The sequence below is a fragment of the Arachis hypogaea genome, chromosome 5, assembly GCF_003086295.3.
Source record: "Arachis hypogaea cultivar Tifrunner chromosome 5, arahy.Tifrunner.gnm2.J5K5, whole genome shotgun sequence".
Classification (NCBI taxonomy): Eukaryota; Viridiplantae; Streptophyta; class Magnoliopsida; order Fabales; family Fabaceae; genus Arachis; species Arachis hypogaea.
In genome coordinates, this window is record NC_092040.1 from 82,746,769 (window position 1) to 82,769,202 (window position 22,434).

At 30.9% G+C, this 22,434-nt stretch overlaps 1 protein-coding gene across 1 annotated transcript; it reads left to right on the plus strand.

Annotated features, from left to right (window-relative positions):
* The first annotated feature begins 3,824 nt into the window (after positions 1-3,824).
* LOC112801684 (rhamnogalacturonan I rhamnosyltransferase 1) lies at positions 3,825-12,736 on the plus strand. The gene is made up of 8 exons (XM_025844581.3): positions 3,825-4,411; positions 5,398-5,465; positions 5,623-5,711; positions 6,571-6,736; positions 8,469-8,758; positions 10,055-10,259; positions 10,934-11,091; positions 12,150-12,736. Exons 1-8 carry the CDS (start codon positions 4,030-4,032, stop codon positions 12,370-12,372), a joined length of 1,581 nt encoding a protein of 526 aa, XP_025700366.1. The 5' UTR covers positions 3,825-4,029; the 3' UTR covers positions 12,373-12,736.
* Positions 12,737-22,434: the final 9,698 nt, after the last annotated feature.

The window sequence follows — 22,434 nt, forward strand, 5'->3', positions numbered from 1 at the left end:
GAAAATACAATTCTCGTATATGGCTGTCTGAGTTGAATTTTGTGTCTGATCTTTAAAAATGAATATATTTCTCTTAATATATTCCATCATGAAACCATTAGTGTGTTATAATGTCCTTTCAAGGATGTGCTAATATTGATTATGTTTTCTTCATCTAAATAAATCTCACCTAATGGGAATCTTGACTTACGTACTTTTTATGTATCTTTGATCATCTAACATAAAAGAGCCTTTTGACAATTATATTCCCTTAATTGAGGTCTGGTTCTATTAGTTTAGACCACAATGGATGTTGACCACAAGGTAGAAGATGGTCCTGATGCTCTCTTTTTTTGCTGATGACAAAATCAAGAATAAAGTTGTGAAAGTTCACGCGAAAGGGGGATTAAATCGTACTTTAAATGATTTTATCTAAAAATAAATTTAAAAGTGTCTAAACTCTTTTACTTATTTTCAGCGAGAATATATGTCAGTTTGTTCAAATTGAAATATTATTTTAAGTTGATTAAAAAATAGATTATGAGATATAAATTTTTTAAAGATATCTTTTGAGATCTATTGCTTTTAGACAGACCTTTATTAAAATAGTTTTTGAAAATTCTCAGATAATAAAAATATTACTTCTAAACTCTAAATAAACTACTAAATAGAAAAGGAATTGTAAATTCAACAGAAAAGAATTTATAGAGAAAGTAAATATATAATATATACTGATTTAATTTAAAACGCATACGTCTAATCTCCAAGTAATTTGAAGGTTTCACTATTAGAATAAATGTACAAATATATTATTTGTATAAAGTTGTTTTAGGACGTAGATGACTTAGATTGCACGATAGCACAACCTAAAAATTTTTGATATTATTTTTTCAAGTCTTCTCAGAATTACAATTGATTTAATTGATTTAATTGGATAACTTACTAACTAATAACATTAAATATTCAACTAACTTTTTTAGGCAATGCATAGATTGGATACTCTCACCAAGTTAGAACGTTAAATATTATTGTTTGAAGTCTTCTCAGACTAAGAAGCGATTTATTTATGTGTAGGGGTAGAAAAAAGTCAGGAACCTGACTTGTATTTGGCCTGATCTGATCTGACCTGTTATAAAAGAGGTACAGACTCAATTTTTTTTTTAAATTTTAATATGTTAATAGGTCAGACTCAAATTCACTAATTAATTTTATTGGCCTATCAGACCTGTCTAGACCTATTAAAATATAATTAAATATATAAATAATTTTTTATTATTAATAAAATTTTAAAATATTTTAAATTTATTATATTTTATTATAAATATTTTTATATATTTTAAATATTTTAAAAAATTAAAATATTTTATAAATATTCTTATAACCATTTGTGTGGAATCATTGGTGGAACTGTGGAGGCTTACTTGGTTTTGGTGGTGAATTTGTTTTAGGTCCTCTTTTTTTGGAATTTGACTAATTTTTTCTTTGCTTGTTTTTTTTATACGTTTAGAGTCATTAGTTATAAAGCTATCAACGTACATTTAGATTTGAATTATAAATTTTATATATTTACATCAATGTTCATTTCTATATTTTGATATAAATATTATGACTATTTTTAGTATTCATTTAAAAAAATTGACTTTTTATATTTTATTCAAATATAATTATTTATAAAAATTAAGTTTTAATAGTAGTATATGTGAAATTAGTAAAAATTTATAATTAGAAAATCAGTAAAAGTGACCGATTTAGCTATTGATTTTATATTTTTAGATTAGACATCAGCAACTAATTTAGCGACTGATTTTCTTGGCGACCAATTTAACGACAAGAAAAATGGTAGTCATTTGACGACCGACTTTATTAGTGACCAATATCATTTAGTACTAGTTTGGTAGTATTGATTGAAAATCGGTCACTAATATCGGTCGGTAACGATTAACAACCGAAGTTGGTCGCTATTTTTAAATTAGCGACCAAAGTTTTAGCAACCACCAGAATCGGTCACCAAATCAATCGCTATTCCGATAATATCTTGTAGTAAACAAACCAAATTTAACCGATTCAACAATGAGACTGGTTTTCGACTTGGATTGGACCAATTTTAAAATTTGGTTCATTAATTTTTCGATTGAACCAACAAATTCGATCCAAATTTAATAATAAGGAGTCTGACTATTATGTCAAAAATAAAATAATAATCACCTGCTACAATTATAAATAGTGGTACGTAGCGTTAATTATGGAAATCAAATTTAAAAGTTTGCCATATTTTTCATTGAAAATTTGGTTTCATGCCATTATTATGCTTTTCAAGAAAAGTGCTAAATTTTACTACGTGCACCAATCGCGAATTAATATTGGATAGGTTCTCGGTTCATTTTTTCCCATGTTTTCTTGAAGCATATTTTTCACAACACTAATAAACAAACTGAAAGAAAGAAACTTATTAACGCAGTATTGATTCCTCAAGAAAAGTGGAAAAAAAAATTGAAGTCATCAACATATATAGAATACAAACCTGCGATGTGTGCACAAAATAAAAGTCAGCTACTAACTCAAGTAATCATATAAAATATATTATATAAATTAAAAATAAATTAAATAGTATAATATATTTATATATAAATTTATAATAACTAATTTAATGATTGATTTTTTTATGTGTATATAATATTTTTGTATAATAGTATACACTCATGTATATATTGAGAATGTAGATATATAGTATACGTAGCAAAAGTAAATGTTATGTGCTTGTGGTTTTTTTTGTTTTATTTTTTTTTTTTTGAGTAAAATTATAATTAGGTCTTTACAAAATTTGATTTCATTCGGATTAATTAGTTTTAAAAAAAAGTACTAATTTTAGACTTTATGATAGTAAATGATGGACACGTTACGTCCTTTTATTAATTCATCACATAAATTTAACGATAATGTTTATATGTACTATTAATTATTGAAGTGTATTTATTTATAAAAGATCGTCACATAAATAATAATTTTTAGAGTGAGAGTGAAACTTCACCTGTTTTAGTAGGATTTGTGGCCAATAGAAAGTAATTAATAAAAGTGATATGAAAACTCAAAAAATAATAAATATTTCACTATAAAAAATTACATCATTTTCATACTTATATGCGATAGCAATGGAATACACACTATTATAAACAATAAAATATAGGTTTAATTACTCTATTGGTTCCTATAGTTTCGTAAAATTTTCAATTAGGTCCCTATACTTTTTTTCTTTTTGATTGGATCCTTGCACTAAATTTTTTGTTTTTCAATTAAGTCCCTTTTAGTAGTAATTGACTTAATTTTATAGGGATCTAACTAAAAAAAAGAATTGGTATAAAGACCCAAATAAAAGGAAAAAAAAGTGTAGGGACCCAATTAAAAAAAATTTGACGCAAGGACTCAATTAAAAGAAAAAAAAGTATAGGGACCTAATTAAAAATTTCGTGAAACTATAGGGATCAACAGAATAATTAAACCTAAAATATATGGACAATTTCATTTTATTTTATTTCGTACTACTATTATCAGAACAACGTATATGTTTACTGTGTGTGTTGTTATGAAAAATCTAAATAATATTTTTTTTAAGGGTTAATTAGTACAAAATCAAAATTTTTGAGCATAAAATTGTCCCTTTACTTTTTTTTTTTTTAACTTAATATGCATGTTATGTACATTCTCAATATGTATATGTAGGTGATTGTGCACCTTTCTGTATACCATAATAGGAGCATTTGCAATATGCATTTTCAAAAACATAAATAAATAATAAAGCGGCCTAAAAATTTTCTTTAAATACTCTCTTACTTCTTCCATTCCTTATTAGCTTGAACTTGCTCTTCCGTGTTCTGATTTCTTCTCTGCTCCTTCTTACCACTTCCTAAAACAAAAATAATTCCACCCTCTCCTTCTTGAGGGGAATAATTATAACAATAGTTCTGTTTTTGTTTATATATACATTTTGAATTTATCCAGTTTCATTTGGTTATTATTATTATTTATATGAACAACAATAAATAATTCAAAAAAATGATGTTTAGCAAGGTCATTTATGAGGATCAACCGGAGCTAGAGGACGACGGCACGAAGGAGAAGCCATACGGAAAGATGAAATTCGTTGCGGTTATTAAGGCAGAGATTTTCAAGAGCTTGGTGAACGGAGGGGTGTTGAAGGCTGAGAAATTCAAGAGTTTGTTGCATGATGGATATAATGGTAGTGAGAAACTCAGGTTCCTCCTTATGGTTGCAAGAAAGAAATCTTCATGGAAGGTTTGGGTGCTTAGAATTGCGTATTTGGTTCTTCTTTGGACCATCTTGGTGCAATTCAAGGACATCATTGGAGACATGGTTACACCTACGTCCTTTAAGACTCGCTCCTCACTCACCACCGTCGCCTCGCTCTCCCCACAAAGTACGTATCCTTTAAAATAGTTATAATTATAGAGGAACATATGTTAAAAATAAAATATATATTAAAAATAAGTTAAATAATATATGGCTGATTTTTTCACTCTCAAGATTTTTCAGAAGTTATAAAATGGCGGAGATCACATTTTGTAAAAATGATATTCAGTATTCTCAAACACAATTAGCGTAAATCATTTTTATAAATTTTTCTAATAATACATAGATGTAATATAGTGATTAATTATAAGAATCACATATATTATTTTGATTTAAAGCTTTGCGTTAGTTCATCCGTTTATCTACTAACTGTTTTATAACTATATGATATTTTATACCTTTTATAAAAGTGAGATTTATAGATAGTCTTTATAGATTTATCTAATATAGTACTATTATTGAAAAGTATATTTATATATTATCAACAATATAAGTATTTGGATTTGAGTAAATTTTTTATATAAATTTTTTTATTGGTTTTATGATAAACTTTTTTGTGGAATCTAATAAAAATAAAACTTTAGCCTTTGAATCTTTAATACTATGACATGAAAACTCTAGCTGATAAATGACGACATATTCACATGATAAGAATGAATAATAAATAATTAAGAATTAATCAGGACTTAAAAATAATTAAGACTTCGATATAATAGTTTTTATTTAGTTTTTCTTTCTATTATTATAAGTACAGCTCATAATCTCAATAAGAAAAAAGTGGAAATAAATCTCAAACATTTTGGCCATAATCTCTGAAAAATTAATCACATTAATAGATGTCCTTGTAGTTGCACCCAAGCACCTATCTAAAATTTAACCAACAATAAGCAATATGCAAATTTCAATCAAATGCATTAATAACATCACATGAATATGGGCTGTGCATATCATGCTTTTCCAAATCAGGTCCATGTGTCATTAAAGGAGACTTACTAAACGAAATTTCTTGCATTTTTTTTCTCTCTTCTTTTTGTTTTTTTCTTTTTCGTGCAGGGACTTATGAGAATAATGGGTATCTAATGGTTTCTTCAAATGGAGGATTGAATCAAATGCGAGCAGGAGTATGCATATTTAACCCATTAATCCTATAATATATATTTATAACCGAAGCCTCCAAATTTAGACTTTCCATATACTACATAACTAATATATTTTCCTATATAATTTTTTTCTTTAATTTTAATTTTCTTTTTTGTTTTTCCTTCAATTTTACCGCAGATATGTGATATGGTGGCCATTGCAAGATATATGAATGTGACACTAATTGTTCCTGAATTGGATAATACCTCCTTTTGGAATGACTATAGGTGAGTGGAACCGGCTACGTTTTCGCCTATTAACTTTTCAGGGAGAACAACTAGAATTGATGAAGGTGACCATAATTGGATCTTTCTGATTGTTTTTATTACAAATTTCACGTCGTTCAAAAATAATATCTCTTGATAATTTATGAGTATGAGATGTTTCTTATTTTATAAATTAATTTTTGAAATCAAATTAGATATATTTAATTTTTAATTTTAATATGATTCTAAAATCTATATAATTTAATGTTGTTGGACTATCTAACTGTAAATTATATATTTAATTTTATTTTAAATTTAAAAACATTAAATTTAATTGGAACATAATCAAATTGACTATTTTTTAATATTTTAATTTCCTAATAAAATTTTTAAAATAAAAATTTAGATTGAGAAAACCAGCTGACCTTAGCTTGATGTTATTTAGTTATTTTGAGAATTTATTATCGATGTGCATTGGGATAAAATAATAATAAGTGTTGAAAATGTAAAATATCATAGATGCATAACCTTGTGTTAGTTCTCTCATTATTTTCATTGAAAGGGACATATAAACAGTTGATAATTTTTTATGAAAATTATTTTGATAAGAATAAACACAAAAAATGCATAGATATCTGTTTTTTTTTTAAAACACTATATTGAAATAATAGTGTCTGCAATATTGTACAAGTAGCGAACAGCAACAATTTTGAGGCTGGATAGCGGCGTTTTTAAACCGCCGCAAAACTGTTTAGTTATTTTGTGTTATTTTATAAAATTCTGTAGAGAAAATCTTTTGTTAGCTATTTGGTTGATGGTTATATAGATTCCAGAATGAAAATATGCTCTCAATTTGTTGTCCAATTGTCACGGTATGCAGCCAATTTGCAGATATATTTGATGTTGATTATTTCATCGATTCTTTGAGAGATGAAGTTCGGATATTGAGAGAACTGCCTCCTGAACAGAAGCACAAAGTGGAATCACAGTCCCTCTATTCCATGCCACCCATTAGTTGGTCTAATATGACATATTACTATGAAGTGGTATGTAACCTTAATGCATAAACCTACAATAATGTTATACAGCATGTTGTAACCAACGACGGATCCAAAAAATTTGTCAAGTGGGGGCAATGCATATATAATATGATAATAATTTTTATAATTATATTTTATTATGATAAAATATAATTAATTTTTAAATTGTCTAACAAATAAATATAAACACTAAAATAATAAGATAAATAGATTTTATATTTTTTTCAATTGTCAATATAATCAAATATTTTTTTATATATGTTATTGAATAATCATTTAAAAATTCATCTCCCATATAATTACGAAATCGACTTTTTATAATATTTATAGCCGAAGAGGTTTTTTCAAATAATGTGGTTACTGACAAACCTAAAACTAATTTAAAAAAATACCAATAAAAAATAATATTCTTTTGAGTTTATGTAATTTTTTTTATTTTAGAAACTAAGCTATTTAATTTCAGATAACATTTTTTTGTTTTATTTTCAATATTTCTTTTTAGTCTTTCATTGATTAGATTTTAAAATTTTGCTACAAATTTTGATATAGGCAATTTATAAAAAAAATTCTTTAATAATATTTATTTACATAAACATACCAAAAATCTAAAATTATTTTTAAATATTCAAATAATTTAAATATTAACTTCTTATTAATATTAAGCAAACTAAATATATTTTTCATAGATAAATTTTTAATTTTTAATAATAAAAAATATTTAATAAAGTCAAATGTTGGCTCTTTATTATATTTATTTAATTTGTTAAGCACTAAATTAACAAATAAAAAATAATTTTATTTTAACATTGCTACAGTATATTAACTTTTAATAATAATAAATTTATTTACTAAAATTGAATTGATGTGTTTTATTGGTGTTTTTATATATTTATTATTGATTAATATTTATATTTCGTATCTTTTTTTTTTCATTTCTATACGATGAGAAGTGTGTGAATCAACCAAAAAAAATTAGTGGGGTCAAATTTATTTTTTGAGTGGAGACAAATATATTTTTTTTATATATTTTACATGAAGTTTCATAAAAATTCAATGGAGACACTTGCCCCCACATGGTTAAAGGTAGATCCGTCCCTGTATGTAACAATATCGGTCATGTAATAAAGTATAATGAATATCTTGTACATTTCATGATCCTTTATGAATAATTTTGATACTTCATACTGAATATCATAATTATTTATGAAAATGTTCATATATTTGAAATATTCAAAAAAATTTTTATTTAAAAGTAGGCTTTTTTTTCATCGTATATACTACTAAATGTGCTTTTGTTGTTTCATGCATAATTTTATCTATGACATAATCTCTCGTGTATTTTTTTTTCGTGTAAACTCGTGAATAATTTTGATAGTTTATTTTAAAATTGTCATAAAACTATTTTTTAATGTTTAAGTTAATAAGAAAATATTCATGAATAATTATATCTGTAAAATATTTTTTATATAAAATTGTTTTTTAAATTTACATGAATTTTTCTATTGATTTTTTTAAATTTATCTTATGTATTGTTATTTTTTTATGGCAATAACTATGATCAAATTTTAGATCTCTAGATCATAAAAACTTTAATATCATCTCATAAAATTATTTCTTCTTTCTAAAAGTTTAAGTCAATAAAAAGAGACACATCTTTAATTAATCTTTTAACAAAAATTTTATATAAATTGACGTGAAATTCGATATTTTTCTTTTTGTTTTTAAATAATACACACAGATTATCCCTCGGATGAAAACATATGAGGTGGTACACTTCACAAAATCAGATGCAAGGCTTGCAAACAATGGAATCCCAGACGAAGTTCAGAAACTAAGATGCCGTGCAAACTACCATGCGTTGAGATTTACTCCCCCAATTGAGAAATTGGCAAAGAAGATCGTTGACATTCTTAGGTCCAGAGGCCCTTTCTTATCACTTCATCTTCGATATGAAATGGATATGATTGCTTTCTCCGGTTGCAATGAGGGTTGCACTCACGAAGAGATTGATGAACTAACCAAAATGAGGTATTCGTCAACATGATTAATTAATTCGTCAGTGCTAATTATTAAACATTAAATAGGTGTTAAACTATATAAAATGGTATTTAATTAGGAGTGGACTATATGAAAAAGACAAAAGCTACTTAATTAGGTACTTAAAACGTTTAGGAGATGAAATAAATTTATAATTAATTTGAATAACATTTATTATCCTTCGCCTCTTAACATGCGAAGATAAATTTTGATTCTGCAGTTATGCTATTGCCATAGCACCTTTACGTTATGAACTACTTCAATTGGAAAAATGTTTTTTTTATATATATATATATATAAACACGTGGATCTAAGTTAACATCTATATATCCAATGGTGAATGAAAAGAAATGTTCAACATATTTGAGATTACGTTTATTATACTAATTATGACTGATAAATATTGTTTTAATTATGAAATACTGTAATATTTTTGTGTGTCTTAGCATTACCATGAAGCCACTTGGCTCAATAATTAATACAATGCGCAGACACGTAAATGATTATATGTTAACACATTTTTTTATACAATATTTTATTTAATTAAGTTTGAAGTACGACATATGGATAATTTTTCTTTGTTTTTTGGTTTTATATTAAATTTCTTTTTGGAGATGGCGTAGATTAAACTATATATTTATTGTTTGTAGTTATGAAAGTTTTAATATCATATTATAAAATTATATATTCTAAAATTTTAAATTAATAAATATAAATATATAAATAATTATATTTTTAATAAATATTTTTTATATATAATTTTGTTGAGAAGACGATTAACTATACGAATAAGAACAAGAAACCAATTTTTAAATTAGTCAATATAAACCAATTGTTTTTTTATTATAAATTTTTAACCTTCAATTCTTTTAATATATGAGGTTTAAAATTAAAATTTAAAATTTAGAATATAAGATTCAGAGTTTAAAATTTAAAATAAAAAAAATATTTTTAAAAAATTAATTAATATTAATCTAAAAAATTAATTCTCTAATTATACATGCACTATAATAGATTTCCTTCGTATACACTAAACATAAATTTAAACAGTAGTCCTCAAACTTTTTGTACTACCATTATTCATCTTTTTTCTTTTTCCTTTTTTTTTTCTTTGGTGACAACAACTACTACTACTATTCTTTTATACGTGGCATTTTTCCGGTAACGGTACAACCAAATATGGGGTGATAGTTTTCTATTGGTGATAGTTTTTGAGTTAGTCAAGTTATCAAAAAAGAAAAAAATATATACATTGAAATAATTGGTTGCCTTTTGAAAATTATCTAGGTATGCTTATCCATGGTGGAAAGAGAAGGAGATAGATTCAGAGAAGAAAAGGTTAGATGGCCTGTGCCCTCTTACTCCTGAGGAAACAGCTCTAACACTTCGTGCATTGGGCATTGATCGCAACATTCAAGTTTATATTGCTGCTGGTGATATATACAAATATGAGAAAAGAATGGAAATGCTCCACGACTCCTTCCCAAATTTGGTTAGCAAACTCAAAAGATCTCTTCAATTAAAAATTTCAATTCTTACAATTGCCTTTCTGCAATTGTTCTAAATGCAAAAAAGAAAACAAAAGAAAAAAAAAGCAGTGAATATCGAATTCGGGCTTGCTCTAATAACAATCTGGACGTACTCTTTAGTTTTGGAAAATATCAGATCTGATTTATTCTTTGAAGTGGAATATATAAAAAAATGTTATGAACCAATTTTTTTCAACAAATATCAGTTAATTTTTAAAAATGAATCTATCTTAGTTTATAAAAAAATATTAGAAAATCAATACTTTCTATTAATATTAGACAACACTTTAAATTAAAAATAATGTTATATATCTAAATCTTTTTATGAACCAAATTTAACCAAATTAAATAATAAGATTTAGAATAATGCTATCCATAACTAATTTTTGTTGATGTTACTTAGTTGAATTTAATTCATAAAAAAATTTAGACGTATAATATTATTCTTAAGTTAATATTTTATTTTTATATTATTAAAATTTAGAAATTAAAATTTAATATAAACTAAGTATTAAGTAAAAATAATAAATTTTATTGGCCATATATCATTGCTCTTATTTAAAATTAGGAATTGAATTATGATTTAATTTGATTAGAGAACCAAATTATTTTTGGAAAAATGGTTCATGATCAATAGGTGAAGAAGGAGACATTATTGGGAGCCTCCGAACTTGACCCTTTCCGGAACCATTCAAACCGAATGGCTGCATTGGACTACTATGTGTCAATAGAAAGTGATATATTTGTTCCATCATACAGAGGCAACATGGCAAAACTCGTTGAAGGACACAGAAGGTGCATTTTTATTTCTCAAGCATTATTTGTACACTTTAGACATGACATTAATCAATAACAAAACATCCAAAATATTTAAGTAAACGAGGTAAAGATTCTATATAATGTTAGGTAAAAACTATAGGTAACCGGCGTGGATACTGACGCTCGTCGGAATGATAATTGTAAATAGTTTATACATAGCATAAAGCAGCAGCGACAACATTGAAATTCTACAAATTTTATATAAGTAATTTTAAATAATTAATTTTTTTTCAATCAACATCAACTAAATTTTTTAAATTATTTTATTTATTTTAAATCATAAATATTTAATCCTAAATTCTAAAAATTATAAACCAAAACACTAATCCTAAGTTAAAAGTCTAAACACTAAAATTGACTAATGTTAATTAATTAAAAATTAATTTTTCATATTTTCGCATTATATATATATATATATATATATATATATAATAAACTTATAGTTTTGGCATAAACAAAAGAGAAATAATAGTTGCACTATTTTTTTATATATTTTTTTATGATAGGAAAGATAAATATACATTTTTAAAAATTATATATATATATATATATATATATATATATTACTCAAAAAAATATTAATATTCTAAAAATCAGATCAAACTAATCGATTTAATAAAAATATTAATTATTTAACTGATTTGACACACGCTAAAAAATTAAATTATACAATTTTTTTCATATATATATATATATATATATATATATATATATAATATTTTATTATATGAATTTAACCTCAATTTAATTTCAATTGAAACTCAAAATATTTAAATATCTATTATACGAATTTAATAATCGATCCTATGTTTTATAATAATAATATATAAAAAAATTATTTTAAATAGTTTAAAATTATTTTATTTAATATTTATTAATTATTGTTAGAATAATTATGTGATTTTAAATATATAATTATATAATTATAAATATTATATATATAAAATTATCAATATTATATTGTATAAAATAATTTTAAATATTATTTTCATAATATGCGGATCTGGTAATCTTGTTAGATATACTAATTTCAGGTATTTGGGGTACAAGAAAACAATTCTTTTAGACAAAAAATCCCTGGTTGAGCTGATAGACCTGTACAAGAATGGAACAATAGGGTGGAACGAGTTCTCCAATTCAGTGAAGGAAGCACACGCAGACCGCGTTGGGGGCCCCACTTCAAGATCTGTGGTCCCAGGCAAACCCAAGTTAGAGGACTATTTCTACACAAACCCACAAGAGTGCATTCAGCAATAACCATATTCCCACCTTCTCATTTGGGATAATTTTATATTAATCGATCAAATTTATATTATTTTTGTGTATATTTTTATGTATATTTCATGAAATAAATTTTTTTATTTTTTATCTTTTACTAATCATTTTTATAAAAAAATATTTTAAAATATGCACAAAAATAATATCTATCATATTTTTCTTTATTTTATTATATATCCTCAGCCGTCATATACAAATGGAATTGAAAAAGAATAGTAGGGAGAAAAAAAATAGAAAGTTGATGAAGCAAAAAAAATTCGTCATCCAGGTTTTTTGTTTAAGATATATATTATCGTCGGGGTGTAATTAAATTTAGTTATTAGGTCTATTAATATTAATTTTTTCCAACATCATGGAACAACTTTCTTTTTCGTTAAATATTTTATATTTTATTTTTTTTTCTAAAAAGAAAACAATATTTTAACTGCATTCATTAGTTAAAACTTAGATAAAACAAATATTAAATACAGAATATAGTATATCAGGGTAAAGTTTTGTGAACCTCTCTCGATAAGATATAAATATGCTTTACCAATGGATTATAGTTCAAATGGCATAATCTCTTCATACTTATTTAAGAGGTCGCGAATTTGAGACTCCCTATCTTCAGTAAAAAAAGAGTAATAAATATACTTTTGGACTATAATCAGGCCTACTTCCCCCAATTCTTTTTTGTTTTCCACTGTATCTCTTAATTTGACAGATCAAGAACTAATCCATTCTAGATCAGAATTCCATTTAAGAGTTTATCGCTAACTAATAGGTTGTTACATATACAAGGAAGAATTTAAACCCTCAATACTTGTTTAAGTAGATTAATGAACTAACCACTAGAGTACTTGACCAACCCAACTTGGTTATTTCTGATGTATGTGGACGACCACCTATATATTAAATAACCATATTCGAACTTCACTCTTCATATCATTCCAGCTTTTACTTTTATCGAGTAAATACTCGAAATGGTTCTTGAAATTTGACCTCAATTCAATTTAACCCGTGAATTTTCATTTGACCCAAGTTATACCTTAAAACTTTGAAGCATGACTCAAATTGGCCCTTCAGTCAACTTCTGTCACTGAAAAGATGATGTGTCACATTTAATTGATACCTAGTACCAATTAGAAGATGTCGTTTTACTGTTCGCGCCTAAATATGTGCAAAATGACGCCGTGTGACACTACAAGGATGTTAAACCCAATTCACTGTCTATTCATCACAGAAACTTCAATTGATCTTTCTTTTTACCCCTTTCGTATACGTTTTGAAATAGAATCCCATTTTCATCGTTTAGGCCAAGTTAGAAGCTATTCTCATTGTTTGCACCTAGTGAAGACGAAGAATCTGCGAACAATCATTTGTGCAAGAACAGGTCAATAACAAAACCATTACTCTCAACCCTCTGTGCTCTATTTTGATATCTTTTGTTGGTTGAGGTTTGTTGATCGTTGTTTTTTGCTATTTTTTATTAACAAATCACTCGGAGATTTGGGTTTATTATGATAGTTGATAGTGTTAGGGTGCTAGTGTTTAAAATTTTTGTATTGTATTTGTGCTATGATCAACTGTCAATGATGTATTAGGTATATGGATGTTAGTAGCAATGGTATTTTATAAATTTCAGGTAATTAGTAAATAAATAACTAATAAATTAATTACTAATCAAAAAAATTAAAAAATTAAATTTTATACTTTAATGAAGTAGAAATAATTAAAATATGAATTTTGACACTAATTTTAAAAATTTTAGTCTAAAATCGAACCAACGAGCCAAACGTATTAGATCGGACCCGTCTTGGGTCCAAGGCCCATATATAAAATGCCAACACACAGCCTTTTCCTTTTAAAGAAATGAAATCACGTTGAAGAAGGCGGGTGTAAAGGAAAGAATCTTAAGTTCTAAATTCACTTCAACTTTTAAATCCTTCTAATTTTCAATTCGGAGTTTCAATTGACGAGCCATCAGCGGCCACACATTTGTCTCGGAATTCTCAACAAAATACATCGAAATTATTTAGTAAGGACTTTGCGTTTTCTCACCCATACCTTTTCTATTCAATTTCGAAAATTGGAGATTTGGGAATTGAAAAATTATATGATTTTGATGATTTTAGGTGAACTCTAGCGATGGATAATCACTGGATTTTGTCCATTTGACTCGTCGGAAATGGTAAAAAAATCCTAACTCTTGTGAATTGGTGATTTAGTGAGCTCAACATTAATTATAGTGATATTGTGTGAAATTAGATTGTGTTTTGTTTGATTTGGAGTTTAATTGGGCAGTTTGGAACAAAATCCGGGCGATTAAGCTTGAGAAATTAACGTTTGGAAGCTTGGAGCTTGTAAAGGAGAGGTTTTTAAGGCGTTCCGAGTTTAGGGAGAAATCTGCTAAGGTATGATTTTGGTTTCTCATAGATAAAATATAATGTAACGTGAAAACTTAGGCTAGAAGTGTAACAGCCCAGACCACCCGCTAGCATGATATTGTCCACTTTGGCACACAAGACCTCACGGTTTTGTCTTTGACGATAGGGATGATAGCCGAAGCCCCCCACACTCACTCGTCAAAACAAGTCATGCTATGGAGAGGTATCCGCACCCTTATAAGGCATGCTTCGTTCCCCTCCACAACCGATGTGGGACTTTACAATCCACCCCCCTAAGGGAGCCCAGCGCCCTTGCTGGCACATCAATCCAAACTCTAGCTCTGATACCATCTATAACAGCCCAGACCATCCGCTAGCATGATATTGTTTGCTTTGGTACACAAGGCCTCACGGTTTTTGTCTTTGACGATAGGGATGATAGCTGAAACCCCTCACACTCACTCGTCAAAACGCGTCATGCTAGGAAGAGGTATCTACACCCTTATAAGGCATGCTTCGTTCCCGTCCCCAACCGATGTGAGACTTTACAATCCACCCCCCTAAGGGAGCCCAGTGCCCTCGCTGGCACGTCGATCCGGGCTCCGGTTCTGATACCATCTGTAACAGCCCAGACCACCCGCTAGCACGATATTGTCCGCTTTGGCACACAAGGCCTCACAGTTTTTGCCTTTGATGTTAGGGATGATAGTCGAAGCCTGATGAGCGGATATTTTGTACGCTTTTTGGGGGTAATTTCATGTAGATTTTAGCATGTTTCAGTTAGTTTTTAGTAAAATAATATTAGTTTTTAGGCAAAAATCATATTTCTGGACTTTACTATGAGTTTGTGTATTTTTCTGTGATTTCAGGTATTTTCTGGCTGAAATTGAGGGAGCTGAGCAAAAATCTGACTTAGGCTGAAAAAGGACTGCTGATGTTGTTGGATCCTGACCTCCCTGCACTCGAAATGGATTTTCTGGAGCTACAGGAGTTCAATTGGCGCGCTCTTAACGGCGTTGGAAAGTAGACATCTAGGGCTTTCCAGCAATATATAATAGTCCATACTTTACGCAAGGATAGACGACGTAACTTGGCGTTAAACGCCAAGTTCATGCTGCTGTCTGGAGTTAAACGCCAGAAAAACGTCATGATCCGGAGTTGAACGCCCAAAACACGTCATAACCTGGAGTTTAACGCCAAGAAAGGCCTCCACACGTGGAAAGCTTTAGTCTTAGCCCCAGCACACACCAAGTGGGCCCCATAAGTGGATTTCTGCACCAATTATCTTAGTTTATTCATTTTCTGTAAACCTAGGGTACTAGTTTACTATTTAAACAACTTTTACAGATATTTCTTGTACCTCATGACATTTTCAGATCTGAATTACATACTTTGTGACGGCATGAGTCTCTAAACTCCATTGTTGGGGGTGAGGAGCTCTGCAGCGTCTCGATGATTTAATACAATTCCTTTGTTTTCCATTCAAACACGCTTGTTCTTATCTAAGATGTTTATTCGCGCTTAATTGTGAAGGAGGTGATGATCCGTGACACTCATCACCTTCCTCAATCCATGAACGTGTGCCTGACAACCACCTCCGTTCTACATTAGATTGAATGAATATCTCTTAGATTCCCCAACAGAATCTTCGTGGTATAAGCCGGATTGATGGCAGCATTCATGAGAATCCGGAAAGTCTAAACCTTGTCTGTGGTATTCCGAGTAGGATTCCGGGATTGAATGACTGTGACGTGCTTCAAACTTTAACCTGCTGGGCGTTAGTGACAGACGCAAAAGAGGGATTCTATTCCAGTAGGAGCGGGAACCAACCGGTGATTAGCCGTACTGTGACAGAGTGCGTGAGCATAGTTTTCACTGCGAGGATGGGAAGTAGCCACTGACAACGGTGACACCCTACATAGAGCTTGCCATGGAAGGAACTTGCGTGTGAGAAGAGGATTTCAAGGAAGAGTTGAAGTCAGAGGACAAAGCATCTCCAAAACTCCAACATATTCCCCAGTGCTGCAAATCAAAGTAACATTGTTCCCTCTTTTATCAAATCCAGTAATTTCACTTTTAATCCAAATAATCCTATTGACATCCTGACTAAGATTAATAGAATAAATATTGATTGCTTCAAACCAATAATCTCTGTGGATTCGACCCTTACTCACGTAAGGTATTACTTGGACGACCCAGTACACTTGCTGGTTAGTTGAACGGAATTGTGAAAAGAAAGTAATCAGTTAGTTAAATTAGTTCTCTTTGGCACATGCCAAAGAGCCGTTAATTAAGGATTACAATTTCGTCCACCAAGTTTTTGGCGCCGTTGCCGGGGATTATTGAGTTTGGACAATTGAAGGCTTATTTTATTTCTTAGATTAGGAATAATTTATTTTTATTTTTATTGTTATAGAGTCATTAAATCAATATTGATAGGATAGTTTCTTTTCAAAAATTTCTTTTCAAAATTTATTATTTTCTTTTAATTAATTGCTAATTTTCGTGAGTTTTAGTGTCTTGTTCTAAGTTTGGTGTCAATTGCATATCTCATATTTTTCTTTAAAATTTTCGACTTGTGACCTTTGTTCTTCATTAATATTCAAGTTGTTCTTGCTTATTTTTCTTGTTTGATCTTGAGTTTTTCTTGCTTTGTGTCTTTTCTTGTTTCACTTGTGTTCCTTTTAAAGCACTAATTGGAATATCTGCATCAAGTGTCATATTTATTCCCAATTGGCTAAAGCATTGGTTTATATTCTTGATGAGGGAGCACCAGTACTTTTGAAAATCTTTTTCAAAAATAATTTTTCTTGATTTAATCTTGTGCCAAACTCTAAGTTTGGTGTTTTCTTGTTAATCTTTTCATAATTTTCAAAAATTTGTCTTGGTTTTCTAAAAATTTTAAGTTTGGTGTTCTTTCTTTTGTTCTTGGTGTTCTTGTGAATCTTCACGGTGTTCTTGAGTTTTTCTTGTGTCTTGATCTTAAAATTTTTAAGTTTGGTGTTCCTTGGTGTTTTCCCTCCAAAAATTTTCGAAAATAAGGAGCATTAGATCTAAAAATTTTAAGTCTTGTGTCTTTTGCGTGCTTTTCTATTTCATCATAAAATTCAAAATTCAAAAATTTTATATTTTCCAACTACTTTTTCGAATTTTTTTTAAATTTTTAGATTTTAATTTCATTTTTTTTCGAAAAAAAAAAATATTTTTAACTTCTTTTTATTTATTCCATTTTTATTTATTCCATTACTATAAAATAAATAATTCTCAACATATAAATTCTCAACTTGTATTCCATTATGGAAGTAAGTATGAATGGACAGTCCAAGAGGACTCTGGGGTCATATGCTAACCCCACTACTGCTTCATATGGGAGTAGTATCTGCATACCCTCCATTGGAGTTAGTAGCTTTGAGCTGAATCCTCAGCTCATTATCATGGTGCAGCAAAACTGCCAGTACTCTGGTCTTCCACATGAAGAACCTACAGAGTTTCTGGCACAATTTCTGCAAATTGCTGATACAGTACATGATAAGGAAGTGGATCAGGATGTCTACAGATTACTACTGTTTCCATTTGCTGTAAAAGATCAAGCTAAAAGGTGGTTAAATAATCAGCCTAAGAACAGCATAAAAACATGGAAACAGCTGTCAGAAAAATTCCTGAATCACTATTTCCCTCCCAAACGGATGACACAGCTAAGGCTAAACATCCAAGGCTTCAAACAAGGAGATAATGAATCCCTTTATGATGCTTGGGAGAGATACAGAGAGATGCTAAGAAAATGCCCCTCTGAAATGTTTTCAGAATGGGTGCAATTAGACATCTTCTACTATGGGCTTACAGAAAAAGCTCAGATTTCTCTAGACCACTCAGCTGGTGGATCTATACATATGAGAAAAACAATTGAAGAAGCTCAAGAGCTCATTGATACAGTTGCCAGAAATCAGCATCTGTACCTAAGCAGTGAATCTTCCATGAAAGAAGAAGCTAAAACAGTAACTGCAGAACTCAGTCCGGTGGATCAGGCTAATGAATTCAATCAGCAATTAGATTTTCTAACTCAGCAGCTAGCCGAATTCAAGGAAATATTACAGGAAACAAGAATGGCTAACAGAAACATGGAAGTGCAATTAAAACAGACAGAAAAGCAACTGTCGAAACAAATAGCAGATGAATGCCAAGCAGTTCAATTAAGAAGTGGGAAAACATTAAATACCTCACTTCAAAGCAGCAAGAAGACAGGAAATGAACAAATAGCTACTCAAAATCCCTCTGAGGACAAGCAGAGCCCAGAAAGGGATAAAGCTGGCGCTGAACGCCCAAACCATGTTCATTCCTGGCGTTCAACGCCAGAAACAAGCATGGATCTGGCGTTGAACGCCCAAAAGGAACATGGTTCTGGCGTTCAAACGCCAGAAACAAGCAGGGAGGTGGCGTTTAACGCCACCCCAGCTTCCACCCCTGGTATTCAAACGCCAGTGGGTGATCAGTCACATACAAGTGCTGATAACAATCCTTCTAAAAAGGCTTCCCAACCCACTTCTGTAGGTAATAAACCTGCAGCAACTAAGGTTGAGGAATACAAAGCCAAAATGCCTTATCCTCAAAAACTCCGCCAAGCAGAACAGGATAAGCAATTTGTCCGCTTTGCAGACTATCTCAGGACTCTTGAAATAAAGATTCTGTTTGCAGAAGCACTTGAGCAAATACCTTCTTATGCTAAGTTCATGAAAGAGATCTTAAGTCATAAGAAGGATTGGAGGGAAACTGAAAAGGTTTACCTCACTGAAGAATGCAGTGCAGTCATTCTGAAAAGCTTACCTGAGAAGCTTAAAGATCCTGGGAGCTTTCTGATACCATGCACATTAGAAGGTGTTTGTACCAAGCAAGCTTTATGCGATCTTGGGGCAAGTATCAACTTAATACCTGCATCTACTATCAGAAAGCTTGGTTTGACTGAAGAAATCAAACCAACCAGGATATGTCTTCAACTTGCTGATGGCTCCATTAAATACCCATCAGGCGTGATTGAAGACATGATTGTCAAGGTTGGGCCATTTGCCTTTCCTACTGACTTTGTGGTGCTGGAAATGGAGGAGCACAAGAGTGCAACTCTCATTCTAGGAAGACCTTTCCTAGCAACTGGCCGAACCCTCATTGATGTCCAAAAAGGGGAAGTGACCTTGAGAGTCAATGAGGAGGAGTTCAAATTGAATGTTGTTAAAGCCATGCAACATCCAGACACCCCAAATGACTGCATGAGTGTTGATATTATTGACTCTCTGGTAAGAGAGGTCAATATGGCTGAGAGTCTCGAATCAGAACTGGAGGACATCTTTAAAGATGTTCAGCCTGATTTGGAGGAATCAGAGAAGATAATAGAACCTCTGAAAATCCCTCAAGAAGAGGAGAAACCTCCAAAACCCGAGCTCAAACCATTACCACCATCCCTGAAATATGCATTTCTGGGAGAAGGTGAAACCTTTCCTGTAATTATAAGCTCTACCTTAGAGCCACAGGAAGAGGAAGCACTAATTCAAGTGCTAAGGACGCACAAGACAGCTCTTGGGTGGTCCATTAGTGATCTTAAGGGCATTATCCCAGCCAGATGCATGCACAAAATCTTGTTGGAGGATGACGCAAAGCCAGTGGTTCAACCACAAAGGCGGCTGAATCCAGCTATGAAAGAAGTGGTGCAAAAAGAGGTCACTAAATTACTAGAGGCTGGGATTATTTATCCTATTTCTGACAGCCCCTGGGTGAGCCCTGTCCAAGTTGTCCCTAAGAAGGGTGGCATGACAGTGGTTCATAATGAAAAAAATGAACTGGTTCCTACAAGGACAGTTACAGGGTGGCGTATGTGCATTGATTACAGAAGACTCAATACAGCCACCAGAAAGGATAATTTTCCTTTACCATTCATAGACCAGATGCTAGAAAGACTAGCAGGTCATGAATACTACTGCTTCCTGGATGGATATTCAGGTTATAATCAAATTGCAGTAGATCCCCAGGATCAGGAGAAAACGGCATTCACATGCCCATCTGGAGTATTTGCATACAGAAGGATGCCATTTGGCCTGTGCAATGCACCTGCAACCTTTCAGAGGTGCATGCTCTCAATTTTCTCTGATATGGTGGAAAAATTTCTGGAAGTCTTCATGGATGACTTTTCAGTATTTGGAGACTCATTCAGCTCCTGCCTTAACCATTTAGCACTTGTTCTGAAAAGATGCCAAGAGACTAACCTGGTTTTAAACTGGGAAAAATGTCACTTTATGGTGACTGAAGGAATTGTCCTTGGGCACAAAATTTCGAACAAGGGAATAGAGGTGGACCAAGCTAAGGTAGAAGTAATTGAAAAATTACCACCACCTGCTAATGTTAAGGCAATCAGAAGCTTTCTGGGGCATGCAGGATTCTATAGGAGGTTTATAAAGGATTTTTCAAAAATCGCCAAACCTCTGAGCAACCTGCTAGCTGCAGACACGCCATTTATCTTTGATAAAGAGTGTCTGCAGGCATTTGAGACTCTGAAAGCTAAATTGGTTACAGCACCAATCATCTCTGCACCAGACTGGACATTACCATTTGAACTGATGTGTGATGCCAGTGACCATGCCATTGGTGCAGTATTGGGACAAAGGCATGACAAGCTTCTGCATGTCATTTACTATGCCAGCCGTGTGCTAAATGATGCACAGAAGAATTACACAACCACAGAAAAAGAGCTACTTGCAGTGGTTTACGCCATTGACAAATTCAGATCCTACTTAGTAGGATCAAAAGTGATTGTGTACACTGATCATGCTGCTCTTAAATATCTACTCACAAAGCAGGATTCAAAACCCAGACTCATCAGATGGGTGTTGCTTCTGCAAGAGTTTGATATAGAAATAAGAGACAGAAAAGGGACAGAGAATCAAGTAGCAGATCACCTGTCCCGAATAGAACCAGTGGAAGGGGCGTCCCTCCCTCTCACTGAAATTTCTGAAACCTTTCCGGATGAGCAACTACTAGCCATCCAGGAAGTGCCATGGTTTGCAGACATTGCAAACTACAAGGCAGTGAGATTCATACCCAAAGAGTACAGTAAGGTGCAATCAAAGAAATTAATCACAGATGCAAAGTACTATCTTTGGGATGAACCATATCTCTTTAAGAGATGTGCAGACGGAGTAATCCGTAGATGTGTGCCTAAAGAAGAAGCACAGAAGATCCTTTGGCATTGCCATGGATCACAGTATGGAGGACATTTTGGAAGTGAACGAACAGCCACAAGAGTCCTCCAAAGTGGCTTCTACTGGCCTACTCTCTATAAAGATTCCCGAGCATTTGTGCTTAACTGTGATAGTTGCCAAAGATCAGGCAACCTGCCTCACAGTTATGCCATGCCTCAACAAGGAATCTTGGAGATTGAGTTGTTTGATGTATGGGGCATTGACTTCATGGGACCTTTCCCACCATCATACTCAAACACTTATATTCTAGTGACAGTGGATTATGTATCCAAATGGGTGGAAGCTATTGCAACACCCAATAATGACACTAAAACAGTGTTAAAATTCCTCCAGAAACATATCTTCAGCAGATTTGGTATCCCTAGAGTATTAATCAGTGATGGGGGCACTCATTTCTGTAATAAACAGCTCTACTCTGCTCTAGTACGTTATGG